This window comes from Cynocephalus volans, chromosome 2 (genome assembly GCF_027409185.1).
Source record: "Cynocephalus volans isolate mCynVol1 chromosome 2, mCynVol1.pri, whole genome shotgun sequence".
NCBI classification, from domain to species: Eukaryota; Metazoa; Chordata; class Mammalia; order Dermoptera; family Cynocephalidae; genus Cynocephalus; species Cynocephalus volans.
In genome coordinates this window covers 152,657,232-152,676,786 of record NC_084461.1, presented here as the reverse complement: position 1 = coordinate 152,676,786, position 19,555 = coordinate 152,657,232, and the positions used below count along the sequence as shown (strand labels likewise).

At 37.7% G+C, this 19,555-nt stretch overlaps 1 protein-coding gene across 4 annotated transcripts in view; it reads left to right on the top strand.

Annotated features, from left to right (window-relative positions):
- FBXW11 (F-box and WD repeat domain containing 11) overlaps window positions 1–19,113 on the top strand; it is a 121,774-nt gene extending 102,661 nt beyond the window's left edge. For all 4 annotated transcript variants that reach the window (XM_063086163.1, XM_063086161.1, XM_063086160.1 and 1 more), the window contains 7 exons: window positions 1,640–1,758; window positions 3,525–3,774; window positions 5,440–5,558; window positions 7,898–8,008; window positions 8,907–8,985; window positions 10,328–10,514; window positions 16,590–19,113. In XM_063086163.1, the coding sequence (XP_062942233.1) occupies window positions 1,640–1,758; window positions 3,525–3,774; window positions 5,440–5,558; window positions 7,898–8,008; window positions 8,907–8,985; window positions 10,328–10,489 (840 nt within the window). In that variant the 3' untranslated portion in view covers window positions 10,490–10,514; window positions 16,590–19,113. The remainder of the gene's footprint in view (window positions 1–1,639; window positions 1,759–3,524; window positions 3,775–5,439; window positions 5,559–7,897; window positions 8,009–8,906; window positions 8,986–10,327; window positions 10,515–16,589) is intronic.
- The last annotated feature ends 442 nt before the right edge of the window (window positions 19,114–19,555 follow it).

Sequence of the window (19,555 nt, the reverse complement as noted above, 5' to 3'; positions counted from 1 at the left end):
CAGTGGAGAAAAGATAGTGTCTTCAACAAATGGTGCTGGAACAACTAGACATCTATCTGCAAAAAAATAAGAATAATCTAGACACAGACCTTATGTACTTCACAAAAATGAACTCGAAATGGATTACAGGCCTAAATGTAAAATGCAAAACTATGAAACTCCTAGAAGTTAACATAGGAGAAGATCTAGATGATCTAGGATTTGGTGATGACTTTAGAGATACAGCACCAAAGGCATGATCCAAGAAAAAAAGAATTGATAAGCTGGACTTCATTAAAATTAAAACTCTCTGCTCTGTGAGAGGTGCTGTCAAGATAATGAAAAAACAAGCCACAAAATGAGAGAGAATATTTTGCAAAAGACATATCTGTCAAAGGACTATTCAAAATAGACAACTCTTAAAACTCAACAATTAACAACCCCCCAAAATGTTGGCCAACAGATACCTCAACAAAGAAGATATGCACATGGCAAATAAGCATATAAACACAGGCTCCACCTCATCTGTTATCAGGGAAATGCAAATTAAAACAGTGAGGTGCTAACTCATACTTATTAGCATAGCCAACGTCCAGAACACTGACAGTCCCAAATACTAGGGACAATGTGGAGGAACCAGGGACTCTTAACTCATTACTGGTGACAAAGTGGAATGTTACACTCTGGAAGACAGGTTGGCAGTTCTTAAAAAATTAAGTGTACTCTTACCAAATGATCCAGCAGTTGTACTTCTTACTATTTACTCAAAGGAGTTGAAAACTTAAGTATACACAGAAATCTGCATACAGATGTTTATAGCAGTTTTATTCATAATTGCCAAAATTTGGAAGCAGCCAAGGTATCCCTTGAATGGATAAACTGTGGTACATTCAGACAGTGGAATAATTTTCAGATCTAAGAAATGTGCTATTAAGCCATGAAAAGACATAGCTGAACCTTAAATATGTATTACTAAGTGAAAGAAACCAAACTGAAAAGGCTACATACCATATGGTTTCAACCATATGACATTCAGGAAGAGGTAAATCTACAGAGGCAATAAAAGAAGGGAGAAAAAGAGCACTCAGAGTATAAACAAATAACGAATATTAAATGATAATATTTTACTTCCTTTTAATCATTCTCTTTTTAAATATACATCATTATTATGTCACTATATAGACAATTTTTATTCTGGTTTTTAAAATACTTAACTGTATTTCTCATATTTTCTCATTAAAAATTCTTCATAATCTACTTTATCTTTCTGAAATGTTGAACATTTCATTTTTCGTTTTTATAAACAAACATAAGAGGCATGCATTTTTAAAGGATCTTAATAGAGGTTGTCACATTGTTTTCCACAGGGTGAGCCAACTCTTCACAGATTTTATTTAACAATCCCCTTTATAAGGCTAGTGATAGGTGTAATGAGTACAATAGCTAAGGGTACAAATTAAACAGAATAGTACATCTATTCTGGAAGTTAATCAATATTGCTCCCATTCCTTCTTGTAATTTCCTACCTGTTTGATATTTAACCCTTTTTATTTACTGTAACAAAGGTGTGTTTTATGATTCAGAATATAAGGTAGGACAGTAACATTCACCAAAATGTGATATACTAAATCGCTGTTTGTGGTTGATCTTGTCTCAATAGATTTGGGATAAAACCAGCTTGGAATGTTTGAAAGTGTTAACAGGGCACACAGGCTCTGTCCTCTGTCTCCAGTATGATGAACGTGTCATTGTAACTGGTTCTTCAGATTCTACAGTGAGGTGAGTGATCTGGGTTCATTGGTCTGAACTTGTAAGCCTTTTATGAAGAGACAGATTCATACCTGCTTCTGGGATAGGCACACATGTACTTTGTATACATTTTTACGTACTGTATTTCAAAACCACCTTTGATGTAGGTGTGTTTGAACAAAGTAGGCAGAAAAGCTAATTTTTGATAATCATGTCCTATTTCCATTGCTATACATTATAGAGATGACAAAATGCTTTTCTATAAAAACACATTACCTAATATGAGGCTAGCTTTCTCCTCTTAGGAGACTGTGGTCCAGAGCACAGAGAAGGAAGGCAGCTGTGCTAGGAGTGTGGTGGTCACCAACCTACAGATACCGAAAGAATCAGAAGCAGTTTGCAGAACCTCTTGAGGGACACAGGGAAGGTAAAATTTGAGAGCCAGATAGTATGCTAGATATTTCGTATAATGTAATCCTATTGAATTTTCACATCAACTTTTCATAGTAGGTAGATGCTATCTTCATTTTTATAGATGTATTCAGAAACTGGGAGAAACAGAAACAGAGAGGTTAAATAATTTCCTCAGAATCACATAGTACATTTTGAGCCTCAATTTATACTGGTCAAGACTATATATGTATCCTTTCCAGTATTGGAGACAGTAGTTTTCAGTTGCTACCCCAGAGGCAGAGTGATAAGATGACAGTGGCAGTGTTCCATGGAAGAAGAGAAGCAGTGACTGCCAGTTGGGAGTTGGGAGGGTAGAAAGGGAACATTGTTGAGATCCATTCCTATACCTCTGAGTCAAGGATGTTTACTCACAGTAGATGGGCTCAGCATTGGGTGGAGTGATGAGTCCAACAGAGCTAGAGGCCATACAGTAAAGCTTCAGCTGGACCGCTGGACTGTCATGGAGAAAGTGTGGAGGAGAAGCAAATGCTTTTTCTGGGCTGAATCAGATGTTGGAGGATTATTTACAGGCACACCTAAGAGATTAGAATAGTCACTGAGTCTGTCCTTGGGTTCCCAAGTTCTCCCTCTTTTCACTCCTTTTATTAAGTTAGTTTTGGTTACTAGTCTCTTGCTACACTCCTGGACTCTTCCCCACCCCTACTTGCAGAATGCCTAGCATCCTTTCCCTGACTCAGTGCTTCCAGGCTCCTACTTCTGTTAGAGATCATGTCTCATCCTTACAGTCTTGAATCTTTTTGCTTCTGGTCTGTGTAAATTTGTCCTCTTAGGAGATTGGGGTTGCAAAAAAGCTATGACATGGAAGCGCTGCCCCTAAAAACCCCATATCTCAAATGTGAAGCAATTGGGACTCCCTGGCTTTGTCCATAAAGCAGTTGGGTAAAGAAACGGGTGTGGTGATTGATGAGACATGATTTACGGTCTCCAGTTTGCAGGGGATAAATAATAGACTCAGAGGCTTGTCAGAGGTCAACAAGAACTTTAAGCTTGGAACTGTCCTCAGTTCCTCAGCCATCAAGCCTCCTTTCTTCTGTCATCTCATACTCACTGCAAAGCCCACTTTCTCGAGGAATCATCTTCTGCCATTAGCACAAGGCTGCAAATACCTCAGCCTGACTGTTAAATAAACCTAAACCTGAGCAGAAACAAAAATAGCCACTTTCTCTGAAACTATCTCAGTACTTCTCAGTAAATAAATCGCTTCTGAGGCTCCTTTTAATCATGTACTTGAGTTCATTAAGAATGGACCCAGAGCTCAGACACCACAGTCTTTTCCTGGCTATCTCAATAATTAAGTATCATGCTTTTCTGTTCTCATCTAGAGTCTGGGATGTGAACACAGGCGAAGTTCTTAACACATTAATCCACCACAATGAAGCTGTACTGCACTTACGCTTCAGCAATGGACTGATGGTGACCTGTTCCAAGGACCGCTCCATTGCCGTGTGGGACATGGCTTCTGCCACTGATATCACTTTACGCCGTGTCCTGGTTGGCCACCGCGCTGCTGTCAACGTAGTAGACTTTGATGATAAGTACATCGTGTCTGCCTCTGGCGACAGGACCATCAAAGTAAGTGTGTCTGCAGTCATAACGCTGCCTGATCTATCCCTTTTAGGACTGAGAGCAGAGATGGCTTATACCAACCGGGTACCTGGCATGATCTTTATTGTGCTCATGAGTCCTTGAGGCTGCCCCACTCTACATGCTTTTAGAGTTACGGACAAGGTAGAAGGAAAAGTCATGGGTCCAGAATAGAGAACAGTTCTTTATTTCATGAAGTGACATTGCTGATAACCTTTTTAAGGAGAAGAGAACTTACCTGTACTGAGCATGTACTGTGTGCTGGGAGTTTTACATTACCATCTCACTTAACTCTCCCAGCACTCATTTGAGGTAGGTGTTGCCTCCATTTGATAGATGTGGCTCAGAGAGTGAAGAACTGATCACACAGCTAGTTAGTGGCAGAGCTTAGATTTGATTTATTTACCTACCTTTGACAGCTTACCATGCCATAGATTCTGGGCTGGATGTTGGAGATAATGATGATGAACAACATATGTGCCTGCCTTCAAGAAGCTGAGCATGTGGTGGGTGCGGAGGCGGGCATGTGACAAACAGTTGTAGTCTGGGGTGATCCAAAGGATATGGTAAATGCAGTTCTGATTTCCATATTCATGTTAATTTCTTTGAATTTTAGCTTTCTTATGTTTTTATGACAGCTTTACTGAGATATCATTTCTATGCCATAAGATTCAACATTTTAAAGTGTACAGTTCAGTTTTTGATATATTCTGGATACAAGTCCCTTATCAGATAAATGATTTGCAAATATTTTCTCCTATTCCATGGGTTGTCTTTTCGCTTTCTTGATGGTATCCTTTGAAGCACAAATGATTTTAATTTTGATGACATCCAGTTTATCAATTTTTTTCTTTTGTTGCTTGTGCTTTTGTTGTAAAATCTAAGAAGCCATTGCCTAATCCAAGGTCACAAAGATTTACTTCTATGTTTTCTTCTAAGAGTTGTGTAGTTTCAGCTCTTACATTTAGGTCTCTGGTCCATTTTGAATTAAAATTTTGTGTATGGTGTAGGGTAGGGGTCCAACTCCATTCTTTTGGATGTAGATATCTATTTATCCCATTCAGCCACAAATGCAACTCGTAAAACAATTCAGGGCATTCTGGTTATATCTTCTTACTTGGCTCATAATATTTTAAGTGTGTCTATGAGCATCTAAGTCTTACAGATTATTTCTCAAAAGGGGATTATTTATTCCACATATGTAATATAAGAGCAATGTGTCAAAACAAATGGAGCTGTTCAAGAATCTATATTGGAAAAGAGAAGAATATGAAAGGTGAAGCTTTTTTATATCAATTACATTGGGTTTGACATGTCAGCTGGTGTAAAAACATAAAATCTGGCCCAAACTCTTTCCTCCAGGCAAATGAATGTCTGAACCATCCAGGAGATGTTCTCTCCATGAAGATCTCAAAGTTTGTAGACTTCACTACTTCCCTCTGTATTTCACTCCAGTTTTAGCACTCAACAGCCAAGAATTTTTATGCTGACCAATCTGTCTTCCAGCCTCCCAATTTTGAGTGTGAAGAGACAATATTTTATAATCATGTGTATGGGTTATTCTCAGACAGTTTTGTTTTTTTTTTTTAAAGGTATATTGTGGGAGGACTTTTCTGCATTCATTTTTTAAAATATTGCTGATTTGCTATTCAGGTCTGGAGCACGAGCACCTGTGAATTTGTTCGTACTCTTAATGGGCACAAGCGAGGCATTGCCTGTCTCCAATACAGGGATCGGCTGGTTGTTAGTGGATCATCAGATAATACCATTAGGTGAGTAGAAGTTTGTGTTCTGACAGAGCAGGCTTATTTTTGCCATAGTGTTGACTCATCTTCCAGTCCTAGTGCTCAAACAACTCGGCATAAATAAGGTGCTTCAGATGAGAAAACTTTAGGTAACTTTTACAAATCTATTTGGCTCTTCATGATTCAAGTGGGAAACAGTATCCCCCGGGTGTTCTTCCAAGATACCCCCAGTAAACAAAGTTTTATAACCTCCTGTATTAGTCCATTTCTGTTGCTATAACAGAAATACCTGAGACTGGGTAATTTATAAAGAACAGAGGTTTATTTGGCTTATGGTTCTGGGACAGCTGCATCTGGTGCGGGCCTCAGGCTGCTTCTACTCACAATGGAAAGCAGCAGGCAGCCTGTGGGTACAAGCAGATCACATGGCGAGAGGAAGCAAGAGAGAGAGAGAGAGAGAGAGAGAGAGAGAGAGAGAGAGAGAGAGAGAGAGAGAGAGAGGGAGGAGGTGCCAGGGTCTTTTAAACAATCAGCTCTCGTAGGAACTAATAGAGTGAGAACTCACTCATTAATCCCCCCTCCCCCAGGGAGAACATTAATCCATTCATGAGGGATCCGCCCCCCCTGACTCAGTCAGTTTCCAACACTGCCACATTGGGGATCAGATTTCCACATGAGTTTTGGAGGGGACAACACATCCAAACTCTATCACCTCCACTCCACCCAAAGTCACTTAATACCAGAGTACCTAAGAACAGACTAGGGATGCTCCACGCCGATTTGCTCTGCTTTCCTCACTTGTGGGCTCCCTGCTCTCCCTAACAGATGGTAGTGGACTTGGTTTCTCTCTCCCAAGCCTGCATTACGAAGTCATCTACTTCTGTCGGGTCTTTGGTTTTACCTCCCTTTTCTCTTCCCAACGCTCATTCTATTTGCTTTCTGATAAATATGACTAATCTTAGACATTTTATATCTTCTTAAGAACATCTCTGAAATATTTATTTAATTAATCCAAGTCATTTTTCCACTGTCCCAACACATGCTAGTAGCTTTACATAAGTGACTAAAACTTGACAATTATAATCAAATTGCCTAATGTTTGGGCAAAATAAAGATTGGGTTCAAGATTATAAAAAAAGAAAGAAAGAAAGCAAACAATAGTATAGAAGCTATAACTGTTGTAAGTTTTATCATTTTAAGTTTTAAGATATCATAAAAGTTAGTTTAGAACTTAAATCTTGGTTCTATTGTATTCATCATGCTTTGTAGCATTGCTTAGTGTTTCATCAAAAAATAGTCCTTAGCTTTATCATTGGAATCTCTGAGGTTTTACAGAATAATAATGTATATTGCTCTACAGTTTAGAGAAGGGAACTGCTTTGGAGTTACAGTGGCAGTGCTGAATGACTGTGTTCACTGTAGATTAGAGAAACTGTCATCACTGATGCTAAGAAGATTTGTTGAGGGCATCTGTGGTAAAATGTTCATTGGTTGTACGGTAGAGGCTAAAAAAAGTCATGATAGAAATAGTTTGCTCACTTTGTTTTGTTCATGTTAGTTTGCTGTCATTTCTTTTTGCAAAGAATGTAAACAAATCAATCATAATAGAAAAAAAAAAAAGGAAAAAATCTCTAACTCCAGAATTTTACATAAATCATATGCATATAAAAAGGCTTGATATAGTCAATGGGTTTATATTTCTACGACACTGCATATACCTAATGAGTCTCCCAGTCTGACTTTGTAAAAGGGCCAACTCTGGTATATGGTACATATCAAGGAAGGGGTGTCCCTAAACCTGAGCAGAAGAGAGAGACCACTATGCTGGTCCACCAGTTCTAACCTCAGTGGGCCTCATGGACTTAGGGTAAAAGGGCCTGGAGTGGAAGCCTAACCCCCTGGCAGTATGTATTGTCTCCCTGTCCCCTTCCCCCACGTACATGCTTTTTCTCCTGTACTGCTTGCAATCTCTGTCTCCCCCAGAAAAGTCTTTCCCAGACTGTTTGGCTACATAGTTTTGTCAACTCAGACATCAAGATAATACCTAGGGACTAAATATAATTGAAATTTCTTGTTTGTTGATCTTATTCAAATAGTAATATACATGATTTAAAAAGGTTCAACCTGTGTGAAAGGAAATACAACAAAAAATAAGGCTTTCTCCTAAGTTAGTACTTGAAAAACACATAAATGGTATAAATATACATATGTTGCTTTATATGTGTAGTGTGAACTGGGAGTGAGACAGAAATAAAGAACTCAAGAATAGTGAAAAAATCTTAATTGTATGGAACAGATATAAAGAACACAAGGATAGTGTGAATCATGTGGAAAGTCTTTTCACAGAAGTCTGTTTTTCATTCCAGGCTATGGGATATCGAATGTGGCGCCTGTTTAAGAGTCTTGGAGGGACATGAAGAATTGGTCCGATGCATCCGGTTTGATAACAAGAGGATTGTCAGTGGGGCCTATGATGGGTATGTGTCTCAAATTTTCTAATGCTTTGTTATAACTATATCAAGAGGAAAAAGAAGTGCTGTGTAGTAAGCAGCTTTCTGTGTGCCAAGGACCTATGCTCGGTACTTTCCCTGTAATGGTGGGTGGCATGTGTTATTATACCAATTGATCAGGTGAGGACACTCAGGCCCAGAAAGATGACCAAAATTTTACCCCAAATCACCCAGTAACAGAGCCAGATTCCTAAGCTTATGCTTTTAACCATCATTGTAAATTCAGGGAGTACCTTGCTGTGGGGGAGTTCAACTCTTAGCTTTAAGTTAAACCAGGCTTTTGGTTTTTTTTGGGGGGGGGGAGTTCAATCATAAATTTCTTTTCTTCCCCTTATGGTAAATTGAACAAGTTTACCAAACACCTCACAACTTTTTAAATGAACAAATGGCAACTGTAAACCTTTCAAGATGACCTTATATATACTCCACAGATGGGTTAGTTGGTCTGTTTATACTCCTGTTACTAACTTGAAGCATTTGCTTAGTTTGGGGAAAGGTATCCTTGGGATTTCACGCAGAGCCCTAGCTTCTGTCAGCAGTATCTACTCAGCCCTAGAGAGCCCCCTGGTTAATGAATTTGGTGATATAGGCGATCAAGTCAGGAATTGAATTTAGATAACCTAAAGTTATTTTCTTGTCTCCCTTAAAATTATATTTCTTCAAAATTTCAGCAGAAATTTCTGAGAATGTGTAGGTCCTTATTTTTTTTAATCTAGTGTAATTCAAATAACTTGTAAAAACATAAGCATGTTCCCAGTTAGCTTTTATAATAGACAATCAAATATAGTTTTTGTCAACGAAATGTTTGACAATATATAAAATGTTAACTTTTCCACTAGTCACAATCTCTCATTTTCCTTTGTAGGAAAATTAAAGTTTGGGACTTGCAAGCTGCTCTTGACCCTCGAGCCCCAGCAAGCACGTTGTGTTTGCGCACATTGGTGGTACGTGATCCGTGGAAATGGGAATTGGTTCCCTATGCTGGAGAGCTAGGTCAATCACAAGAAAGCTTGTCAGTCTCTCAGCGTGTTGTCTGAGAAATTCACTGTTAATTTTGTTTAGCTAAAATCAGAGAATGTTTTACATTTACATTACTATAATAATGAACTCTTTCCTAAGGAGTAATAATGCAACTTAAGATATGAATGCAAGCTTTCTCATTTGTAGATAGACTGGTTTCTTCATAAAACATGCAGTATTTCCTTCCTTATAGGTTTGGGAGATTTTTTAATACGGCTCTCTGTCATTATCTTATATTTTTATAACATAGCACATTTTTGTAGTATTAAGGTAGAATTTCCCCTCAGTCTGTATTCTATGGATTATTGCTTTGGCATATAGGAATACTTTATATGTTAATCTTGTTTTAAGAACTTTACCAAGCTTATTTCTTTTTTCCCCCAAATTATTTATTTATTTATTTATTTTTATTTTTTATTATACATACATGTGGGGTACAATGTTGATTTTCAGTAATTGTGTAGAGTGTGTGGTGGTTAGATCAACATAGTTAGCTTATTCATCATTTCAGTACGCATTCTTTATGTCCATTGACCAGTTCCTCATTAGCCCCCCTCCCTCTCCCCCGCCCCCTTTCCACCTCTAGTTTTCTAAAAGTTCAATGTATTACTGTGATTGTTGTTTCTTTCCTTCTTTCTCTCTGTCTCTCTTTATTGTTCATCAAACTTATTATTTCTGATAGTGTGATTGATTCTGTTGTATTTTTGAAGAGTTGTTTGAAAATATTGACAGATTTTTCTTATTTTCAGTAATTTTACTTTTATTTCTATTTCTTTGCTTCTTTCATTGAGTAAAACGTGCAGAACTACAGTTAGGGTCATTCTTGTTTTTTTCTTGATATTATGGGAATGCTGTTAATGTTTCTTCGTGAATTTTGGTTTGGGCTGTGGTTTGAGATAGATATTCTTGGTTATGTTTTAAAAAATTATCCTTCTGGTTCTAGTTTTTACAGTGTATAAAGAATGGGTATTAAATATCATTGTTTACCTTTCTAATGCCTTTTGTCAGATGATCACATAGTTTTTTTCTTTGACATATTAATGGACCAGGATCTAGGATACAAAGTTTAATAAAAGAAAAGGCCTGAAAAGAAAAGAAAAGTATTTGTTCTTAGGGTGAAGGACAAAGCTCAGTAAGCTCTGGAAAATTATTTAGGAAGCCTGGATAATAAGCAGCTGCATTTTCAACTTGTGCTAAATACCTCATTGTGACATGTGAAGGATTGTAAACATTTCATTGTATTCATTAAGCTGTTACATTTCATAGGAACATTCTGGACGTGTGTTTCGGCTACAGTTTGATGAATTTCAAATCATCAGCAGTTCCCATGATGACACTATTTTGATTTGGGATTTCTTAAATGTGCCTCCCAGTGCCCAGAATGAGACCCGTTCTCCCTCCAGAACATACACTTACATCTCCAGATAACAGTCTGCACTTTTACCCATTTCAGGTGAGTATCTTCCCCATACCCCCACCCCACCTCTGTGCTTCTAATTTTGCTGATTGAATTCACCTTCCCTTTGGGGAAATTTTGTGATTTGGGTTCCTCGGTGGTGCGAACCAACGTCTCTATTATATGTGTCATCTTTTGCAGAGTTCTGGTATAAGATTAGATCTTTATAGTTACATCAAAAGAAGATCTAAGGTGGAATCCTGCATGTTGTACATTTTTGTGGCTTGTTTTTAGAATCTTTTCCTAAGTGGTTTCCCAGGTCATGTCAATTTAACACCAGTAAAGTCCATCGAATTTTATTTTGGGGTGCAAGAATGTCCTTTTTCTTTTTCTTTTCTGTCCTTCAGTTCTATCTTTTATTTAAAAAAAAAAAAAAAATCACTATCAACAAAACATTCAAAATCCCTCTCCTCCCAACCACTGTGTTGCACTCACCACAACCATTCCCTCAGTGATGAATCAAAGAAGGGTATTTGTTGAGAGAGCCCCTAAAGCCCATATTTCATCCATGAGACACAACAGTTACCCTGAGAAGTAAAGTCCTTTGCTCTGGTTACGGGAATATTTAGAGCCATTGATGATGGAATGTTTTGATTACTAAGGGTGTCCATTCTGGAAGATGAGAAGCCTTACTTGGCTGTCTCCTAGGAACAGATGACCATCTGGAACCATCTCAGTGTTCCCACCTCTGAGAATTTTGCAGTGGACCAGTAAATTCTATGCACATTAAACTTTATATTACTATGAATATATTAAAGACTTGTGATTAATAAAATTCATATTTATTTTAAAATATTACTTAAATTCTTAGTAGCTTTTTGTTGTTATACATTTTCCTGTTCATTGAAAATCATGCAGAATTTTGAAATTTTTTTGATGGAAAGATTGGGTACCTAGTCACCAAGTTACTGTCTGTTTAGATACTTCTTAACCACGATTCTAAGTTCCAATAAATAGATCTCTTCCAGGAAGTTTTTCTTACCCAGGGGTCAACAGACCACAGCCAGGGGCCACATTTGACCCACTGCCTGATTCTTTTTTTCCTACCGTTACAAGCTAAGAATGGTTTCTATATTTTTAAATGCTTGAAAAAATTAAGAATACTTTTTAATGAAATTTGAAAATTATATGAAATTCAATTTCCATTGTTTGTCAGTTAAGTTTTATGGGAACAGAGGCAGCCACACTCATTTGTTTACATGTTGCCTATGGTTGTTTTTATACTTTGGTGGCAGAATTGAATTGTTGCAACAGAGACCTTATGGTCAGCAACATCTACAATATTCACCATATGGCTCTTTCAAAAAAAGTTTGCTGACCTCTGGTCTTTCCCCAGTTCTTTCCATTAGTGGTAAACCAAGGGTCTGTATCAGGAATGGCAAATAAGTGTTTCCTTCAGGCCAACTCAGTTTGGTCTGTAGTGACTGGCTGGAGTGCTGCCTTTAAAAGGATTCTGGGACCCCACGTGGACCCCTAAGGACTGAGTGCCGTGACGGGTTGCCATGTTGTCTGCCTTGGGTGTGGGAAATGAGAAGGAGAGACCTATAAGCCATTTATACATATGCTGTTCCTGGTCTCAAGTGTATTCATACTGTCTCTTGTGATAGCAACTTTCTTCCTTGCTGTGTTCTCTCAGGATAGACTCTTCATAGATGAGTTGAAAAAATCCACATGGCAAAATTATTATATTTATTGAATAGAGTCTTAAAATAGACGTTATAGGGAATTACAGAGGAAGAAGGCAAGGATCTCTTGAATGATTGTTCCTACTCCTCAACCTCCCCTCCCAAAAAGCCTAAGGAAAATGTAGGGAAGGAGGAACGGACCCATATCAAAACTGGCTTTACTCCTGGTCTTTCCCTTCCCTCTTCAGCCCACTCTCCATCCTGCTACTAGCTGGGTCATCTTTGCTCTGGCTCTGTGCATCCTTCTGCTTCACTGGCTCCTGGCTGTCTTCAGGTTCAAGCCTTCATTGCTTACATTAACTGATTAGTTGTAACATCTAGCTGTTATCTTCTTTCCTCTCCAGCTGCCCCTTCACCCCTCAACCCAGTCTCCCATTATTCCCTCCCCAAAGTCCAGTGCTCCAACCAGACTGAACTCTGTTTCATTTCCCTGGTCACACTTTAGTAGTGTAAGCTCCACCACCTCTCTCGCCTTGCTTGTGTTATTAGGGGGCTGGGTAGGCTCCCCCCTGGCTTAATTTGTTATTTGTGTAGAGATGGTTTATGTGCCTGTCTCCCTCACAAGGCTGTGAAGCCCCTCTGTCTTGGAGCTCCAGTGTCGGGTACTGTGTCCAGTGTATTAGAAGCACTTGATGTTTGTTGGGCAAGTGGCACCCAGGGCCAGCATAGGATATTTGTGCTCTTTCTCCTAGGCCTCACAAGAATTTGCTCAGAAATCAATAAATGTGTGAAACTACAGTGTATTCATGCAGTCACCTTCAGCAAATATAGATAACTTAGTAAAAAATTGAAATAAATGATTTAAACTGGCATAGATGGGTATTAGATATATTCCTTACATTGACAGGTACCTAGATATATTGGTCTCCCTCTGCCCTGCCCATTCCAGAACTTTGCTGTGCCCCTGTTTTTTTTATTCAATTTTATTGAGGTATGATTTGTGTAAAATAGATTTTACCCATTTAAAGTACTGTTTGATAGGTTCTTACAAATGTGTAAACCCTGTAACCACCTTCACAATCAAGATAAGGACATTTCTATCACCCCAGAAGTTCCCTTGTGTCCCTTTGTAGTCAAAACATACCCCTAACTCAGCCTTGGTAAACACTGACCTGCTTTCTATCACTAGATTAGTTTGTATTTTCTAGACCTGTACTGTCCTCTGTAGTAGTCACTAGCCACATGTGACATTTAGGAACTAAATTTTTAGTTGTATTTAATTATATTTTATTTAAACTTAAATTTAAGTAGCCACATGTGGCTAGTGACTACATGTTTGGACCAGTGTAGTTTTAGAAGTTTCATATTTCTAGCTTATACATTTGATACAGTTAGGGTTAATTTTTGTGTATGGTATGAGGTAAGAATGTCATCGTTCTTTTTTATTCAGCTCTTTAGTTGTTCCAGCACTATCTGATTAAAAGACCTTCGTCTTTCCATTGAATTGTACCTTTGTCAAAAAATCAATTCACAACCTATGTGTAGGTCTCCTTCTGGACTCTATTCCATGATCTATGTGGCTCTCCTTTCACCAATACAACACTGTCTTTATAATAAATCTCCAACTTTTTTCTTTCTAAAAATTGTTTTGACTAGTCTAGGTCCTTTAGGTTTTCATATTCATTTTTTAATTAGATTATCAAGTTCTAGGAAGATGGTTGCCAAGATTAGGACTGCATTGAATTTAAAGGTCATTCTGGGGAGAATTTTCATTTTAACAAATGTTGAGCTTTCCAATCCATAAACATGGTATATCTCTCTCTTGCACATCTTTTGTTAACTTTATTCTGTTCTGTTCTTTTCCTTGATGGAAGTTTTTAAAGCTATGCGGATATCTTAATGTATTGCTTTAGCTGCATCCTGACCCTGCTTTTATTTTTCCACATAAAATAGAAACATAAAACACATAAAATAGAACACGGACAACTGTAATTGTAGCTGGGCTTCAGGAATGAACAGACTCAAAGGAGTAGGTGTGACAGGGAGCAATTTAAGTGCACCTCTTTTGTATTTTTAGTATGTGTTTGTGTCTTTACACTCTGTTTAAAGAAGCACACGGTAAAATCCAAGACATCCATACTATGGGTTTTTTTTTCCTGGTGTATTTAATAGATGGATTATAGAACATAGTGAAATTTCACAAATTGGCATCTTTTTTGTATTACCTAAAAGTGCCCCCAAACAGGGTCCCTTTGGTTGAGAGATGAGAAATGATCACCAACACCGTTTCTCATTGGCTGTGGTGAGAAGGAAACTTGTGCTACTTCTTCCAGGCTCTCTTTCCCCCCGCTTTTTGGGAACCTAAGAACAACTGCCTTGTTATGATCCACAATTACAACTTGATGGAAAAATCTTATCTGCTTTTTAAGGTAGTGGTTCCCTGTATCCCAGCATAAGCAGTGAAACCCCAAATGTGTTTGTCTCTTCAAAGTGAATTACTTTTGACAACCGTGGCAGTCAGCTTTACAGATTTTATTGCTCTTTTCCAAATTCTTTTCATTTATTGTAACATGAAAAAAATTATTACCATGTGATGCTATAAGATTTATGCATAATAAGAAACATTACCCTAATGATGATTTAACCTTGCAGTAAAATTTTCACCCCTAAAATATCAGGTATCTCTGTATTAGGAAATGTAGCAATAGACATATACCAAGTCATTTTTTAAAAATTACTCCTAAGAGCTATATACAGTAGTTCAAAATTTATTTTCTTTTTTCTTATTACAAATGACAATATACTGGGAAATTAGAAAAATTGCATAAACCAAAATTGTTAGGAAATTAGAAAAAGTAGATAAACCAAAAGAAGAAAACAAACTCCTACTCATGGTTTACCACTGTTAACTCCCTTGTATATATCCTTTCAAGCTTTTTAAAATTATGGTTTATAATTGTGCAGGTTTTTAAAATGCTTTTTTCCTCTTTATTGTGAAATGATTGCATGTCAATAATGTCAGTATTTGTCTAAATTATCATTCCTGTTTGCCAAATAATATTTGATTGTTTGGATATACCCTGTTGTTAGATATTTATGTGCCTACTCCCCACTTATGCACCGCCCCCCCCACAAGCTTTTAGCTATTTTAAAAACCAGTTCCATGATCATTCTTTTAGCTCAATTGTTGCCCAGTCCTTTATTACCTTTGGATAGGATTCTGGAAATGTCTGGAGTGTCTGGGTTAAAAGAGATCAAGTTTAAAGATTTGATACATAGGGTCATGTTGCCCTCCAGAAGAGTTTATATTCCCCCAAGTTTATACTCCCACCAGCAGCATTTGAGAGTTCCCACTTCTAATCTTTGGGTGTTCATATTTTCAAAATAATTCAGCCACTCTTAAATATCCTTAATGGGAAAATGGGCAAATTAAATTTAATCTCTCTTGAATTCATAGATCTTTATGAAAATTGACAACCTTTTGGGAAACTTGCCTTAACAAAGAGCATACAAGCTTAAGAAGTCTTTTTTTTTCCCCGTAGAATTTTAGACCTAAGGTGACTAGATTTTTTAGACCAATGGTTTAGTGCAGTGTCTGGAAAGAGTTGTGACCCATCAGTGATTGTGATATAATTTGAATAGATTTTGACTTTGTTTTGGTTTAGAATAGAAAATATCAGCCTGCATTGTACATAGTAATGAAAAGTATTGTCTCATAATATTCTATTCCAGGTATGTGTATGGGTGTGATAGGTGTGTGTGCATATTTACATACATGGATGAATGTAAAGATTTGTGATTAAAATATGTTTCTGACTGAAGGCCATGGTCAAAAAAATATGGAACACTCAGTGGTCTTTCCTTCTGTGCTGCATTGTCCTTTTACAAATTATTTATTTAAAAAAGAAGCAATTCTGATTATTTGCATTCTCTTTGGAAGGGATAATTTGTTTACCAACTTTACATATTTTGGTTTCACAGTGATAGATGAAGCCTTTTGTGAGGATTTTAGACAGGTCCCTTGCAGGCTATAATAATAAAATATTATACAAATATAAAATCTAATATTAAGCATATTTTGTTATATGCATACTTTTTAGCAGCAGCAGTGAAAGATGATAGATTATAGAGTCAATCCTCTCTTTGAATCCCTTCTCTGTCACTTAATGGCTAACTCTTTGAACTAAACACTTAACCTTTCTGAGCCTTAGATCTCTTATTTGTGAAGTAGGTATCATAGTTTCTACCTTGTTGTGAGGTTTAAATAAATATGATGCTTGGTGTGTAGTACACTCAAAACAACTTGCACTGTCTATTTTTTATGCTAATTATTTGAGAAGCAGTAATATCTTGGAAGTGCACATGTGTAAAAATGGGGATGGGTTGTGGTGTATATATCCTTGTCTAACTAGATTATCCATCCATACTCTTTTTTTTTTTTTTTCAGGGTTTCCTAATCTTGAACTACTGGCTACATGGCTACCAAATGCCTAATGGAGTTCATTCACAGCTGAGTTATGAAGCTGGAATTGGTTCTAGACGCTGGGTAGATGCAAAGCAGCCTAACTCTTCAAGTACCGACATTTCTCACCTCCAATTCCGGCTCTACTTTGAGAAGGACACCTTAGCTTCACCGACTTCAAGTAGAACAGAAGCCCATTTCCTCCCCCTATCAGTGAAAAAAATCTAATGCTTCAAACATAAATTGTTCATATAAAAGGAACACACAGACTGTTTTACAGAAGTAAATCAGCTGTCAAGAGAAGACTTGGCCTCTAATTTATATTGCTTTGCACTTTGATCTGATATTAAGAAACAGCATTCTTCTTCAGTGAAATTTTGGGTGCCAAACACCTACCCAGAATGTCCAGGGCTTTCCTTTTCAGAAGTTAGCATTCTTCTTTTGACCGTCCAAGTCATTATGAATTCTGACTTGTATTAGGAACATGTTGGACAATGGAAAAATCTCTCTGGATTGTTTTAGTAATGTTCTTTGGATTATACTTCCTTTCTGTACCTATTTCTTTTAATTTAAAGAACTGTAAGCCAGTTATATTATCTCTCAACAGGTAATATAGCTCTTTTCTGTTATTAACTGTTCTCTGTCCCCCAACCATTTCCTGATATTTGGTAGAATAACACCTTTATATGTGTGCTTGGCTCTTAATTTAAAATACTGTATCCGCATGTAGATATAATGTATATAACAGTTTAACCTCAAAGTTGCTGGAGTCAGGGCCCCCTGTGCCTGAGACACTAATGCAGAGTGTGTTTGCACTTAGCCGTGGGCTGGGCTCAAAACCTGATAGCAGGGTTGTTGTGGAACCTAGAACCCTTCCTGCAGTATTCATACGCTGTTTTTATTTTGTCATGTGTGTGTGGTGTGTGTGTTTTTAATGGGAATCTTGTTTTAAAATGTAATTTTTAAAGTTTAACACCAAATGTTTTATTTGTTGTGCAGTATATACAATAGAGAGGTACCTTAACATTTTTATTTTTGTGGTTCTTTTCCTCATAAGTACTCCTGAGTACTAGTGGTCACTTCCCGTAGTATATATTCATGGCTTCACTGTCAAAAATCATTATTCTGTGTGGTCGTAACCCTGGAAGAGAAGAACAAGAAGACCCTATTACCTGGGTTTCCTGGTTCTAGAATCCATGCATCCTGGCCTCATCGTGGTGTCAGCAGAGCTGGCTCCTGTGTCGGAGTCTGCAGAGCAGAGCAGGTCCAGCTGGCTCAGAGGCCCATGTTGAGGGGAGGACACTCCCAAGTAGTGCAAAGCCTCAAGCTCATGAATCCCCCCTTTGTCATCTCTAGTGTCACCTGCTGCTGTGGCCGCAGCAGGTTCTCAAAGCTCCCGAGTGCTCCGCAAACTGAATGTGTGAATGGCACTGTCACAGTGACCGTGCACGGAAAGGACATTGACATCTGGTTGGCACTCCTTTTCCCTTGTACAATATTAGGTTTTGATTTGCCCCATGCCATTGTTTCCAAAGATCAAGGAATGTCAGTAACATTTTAATGGACCAATAAACAACCTCCTGTAAATTAAACCTCTTCCCGTGGAAGCACATTCTACTACTAAAGGAAGGTCCCTAGGCTCTGTTTTGTCCTTTGCATTGAGAATCGTATAGGGATCAATGTGTATGTATGTGATTTGTTTATTGGGTTGGCTTTGCTTTTTAGTTTTTCTTTTTAATTTTAAAAAAATATTTCCTTCCCTCCTATGTGTTACTAAAGATTGAGTCTTAGAGTGTAAAAAGTAAACCTCCGTTCATAAATTGGATGTTGTAAGCTTGACAGTGGTTGTGAAAGTGATTTAACTTTGACCACTCTTTATCTTACAGCTTTAACATCAAACTGGTTAGGAAAGCCCAGGGGGAGGGGAGGGGGGAGGGGAGGAGGCAAATTTTCTGAATGAATGGATTTTTTGTTATTGTTTTTGCATGTTTAATATAGAAGTTCCTCTTGTTCCTTGGGAGATCATGGCCTTTGAATATGCACACACCTTTGAATTGTGCCTACTAAATTATAGCAGGGGACTTTGGCACCCAAGGAATTTTGACTTTCTGGGATTATAGTAGTAATTCCCAGCCATACTCTGGACTTTATTTTGCTAACCATAATTGAGCAACTGTAAATTACTGCTATATTAATGTTTTAAAGCACTGGGATAGTCTAATTCTAACTTGTAATTAATTATGTTTGCCAATTATCTGTTTGAAATAAATTTGTGTCTGAACAGCTATTGAAACTGTTAAATTGTACAGATATTATTCATGACAGCTTTGTACTGTGGAATGTGCTTAATAAAAAACAAAAAGTTTGACCTTTGTCCAACAAATTGCTAAGTAATGTCAATAAATCAAGTATGAGTACTGTGCAGTACACCTAATCTGGCTTCATGCAATTGTTACTTCAGCTACTGATTCTAAGCCAATACTCTTAATAAAGTGTTGCAATACTCTGATGTTCTGTTAAGAAATTTTTCAAGAACAGTTATGTGCTATTCAGTGACATACAATTAAAGTTTATAGGTTTTAAACATCATCTGCTGTGTAAAATGAGGTTGAAGGCAAACTGTTTTTGACTTGTGAGAACTTTGTAAAAGACAATATAATTCCTTGCTTGGGGGCTTTTGCTGAAAGCTAACTTCAACCTCAGGAGCTGGGGGCTAGTTCAGAATTCTTCTCCAGCAAATCTGCTTCCCACTCATATTTAATTGCTTCACAAGTTACTGTAAAAATATGAAAGTGGCCTCCTCAGTGTCCCAGGTGGCTTCCAGGTGTGAGTGGATTGCGCCCTTCTTGAAGAAGAGGGGTGGAGGTGTGAGGGTGCAGTGATAGCTCACCCCTCCATTGGCATTGGCAAGGAAATGGTCTAGCTTTTCCTGTTTGCGGATACACACACCA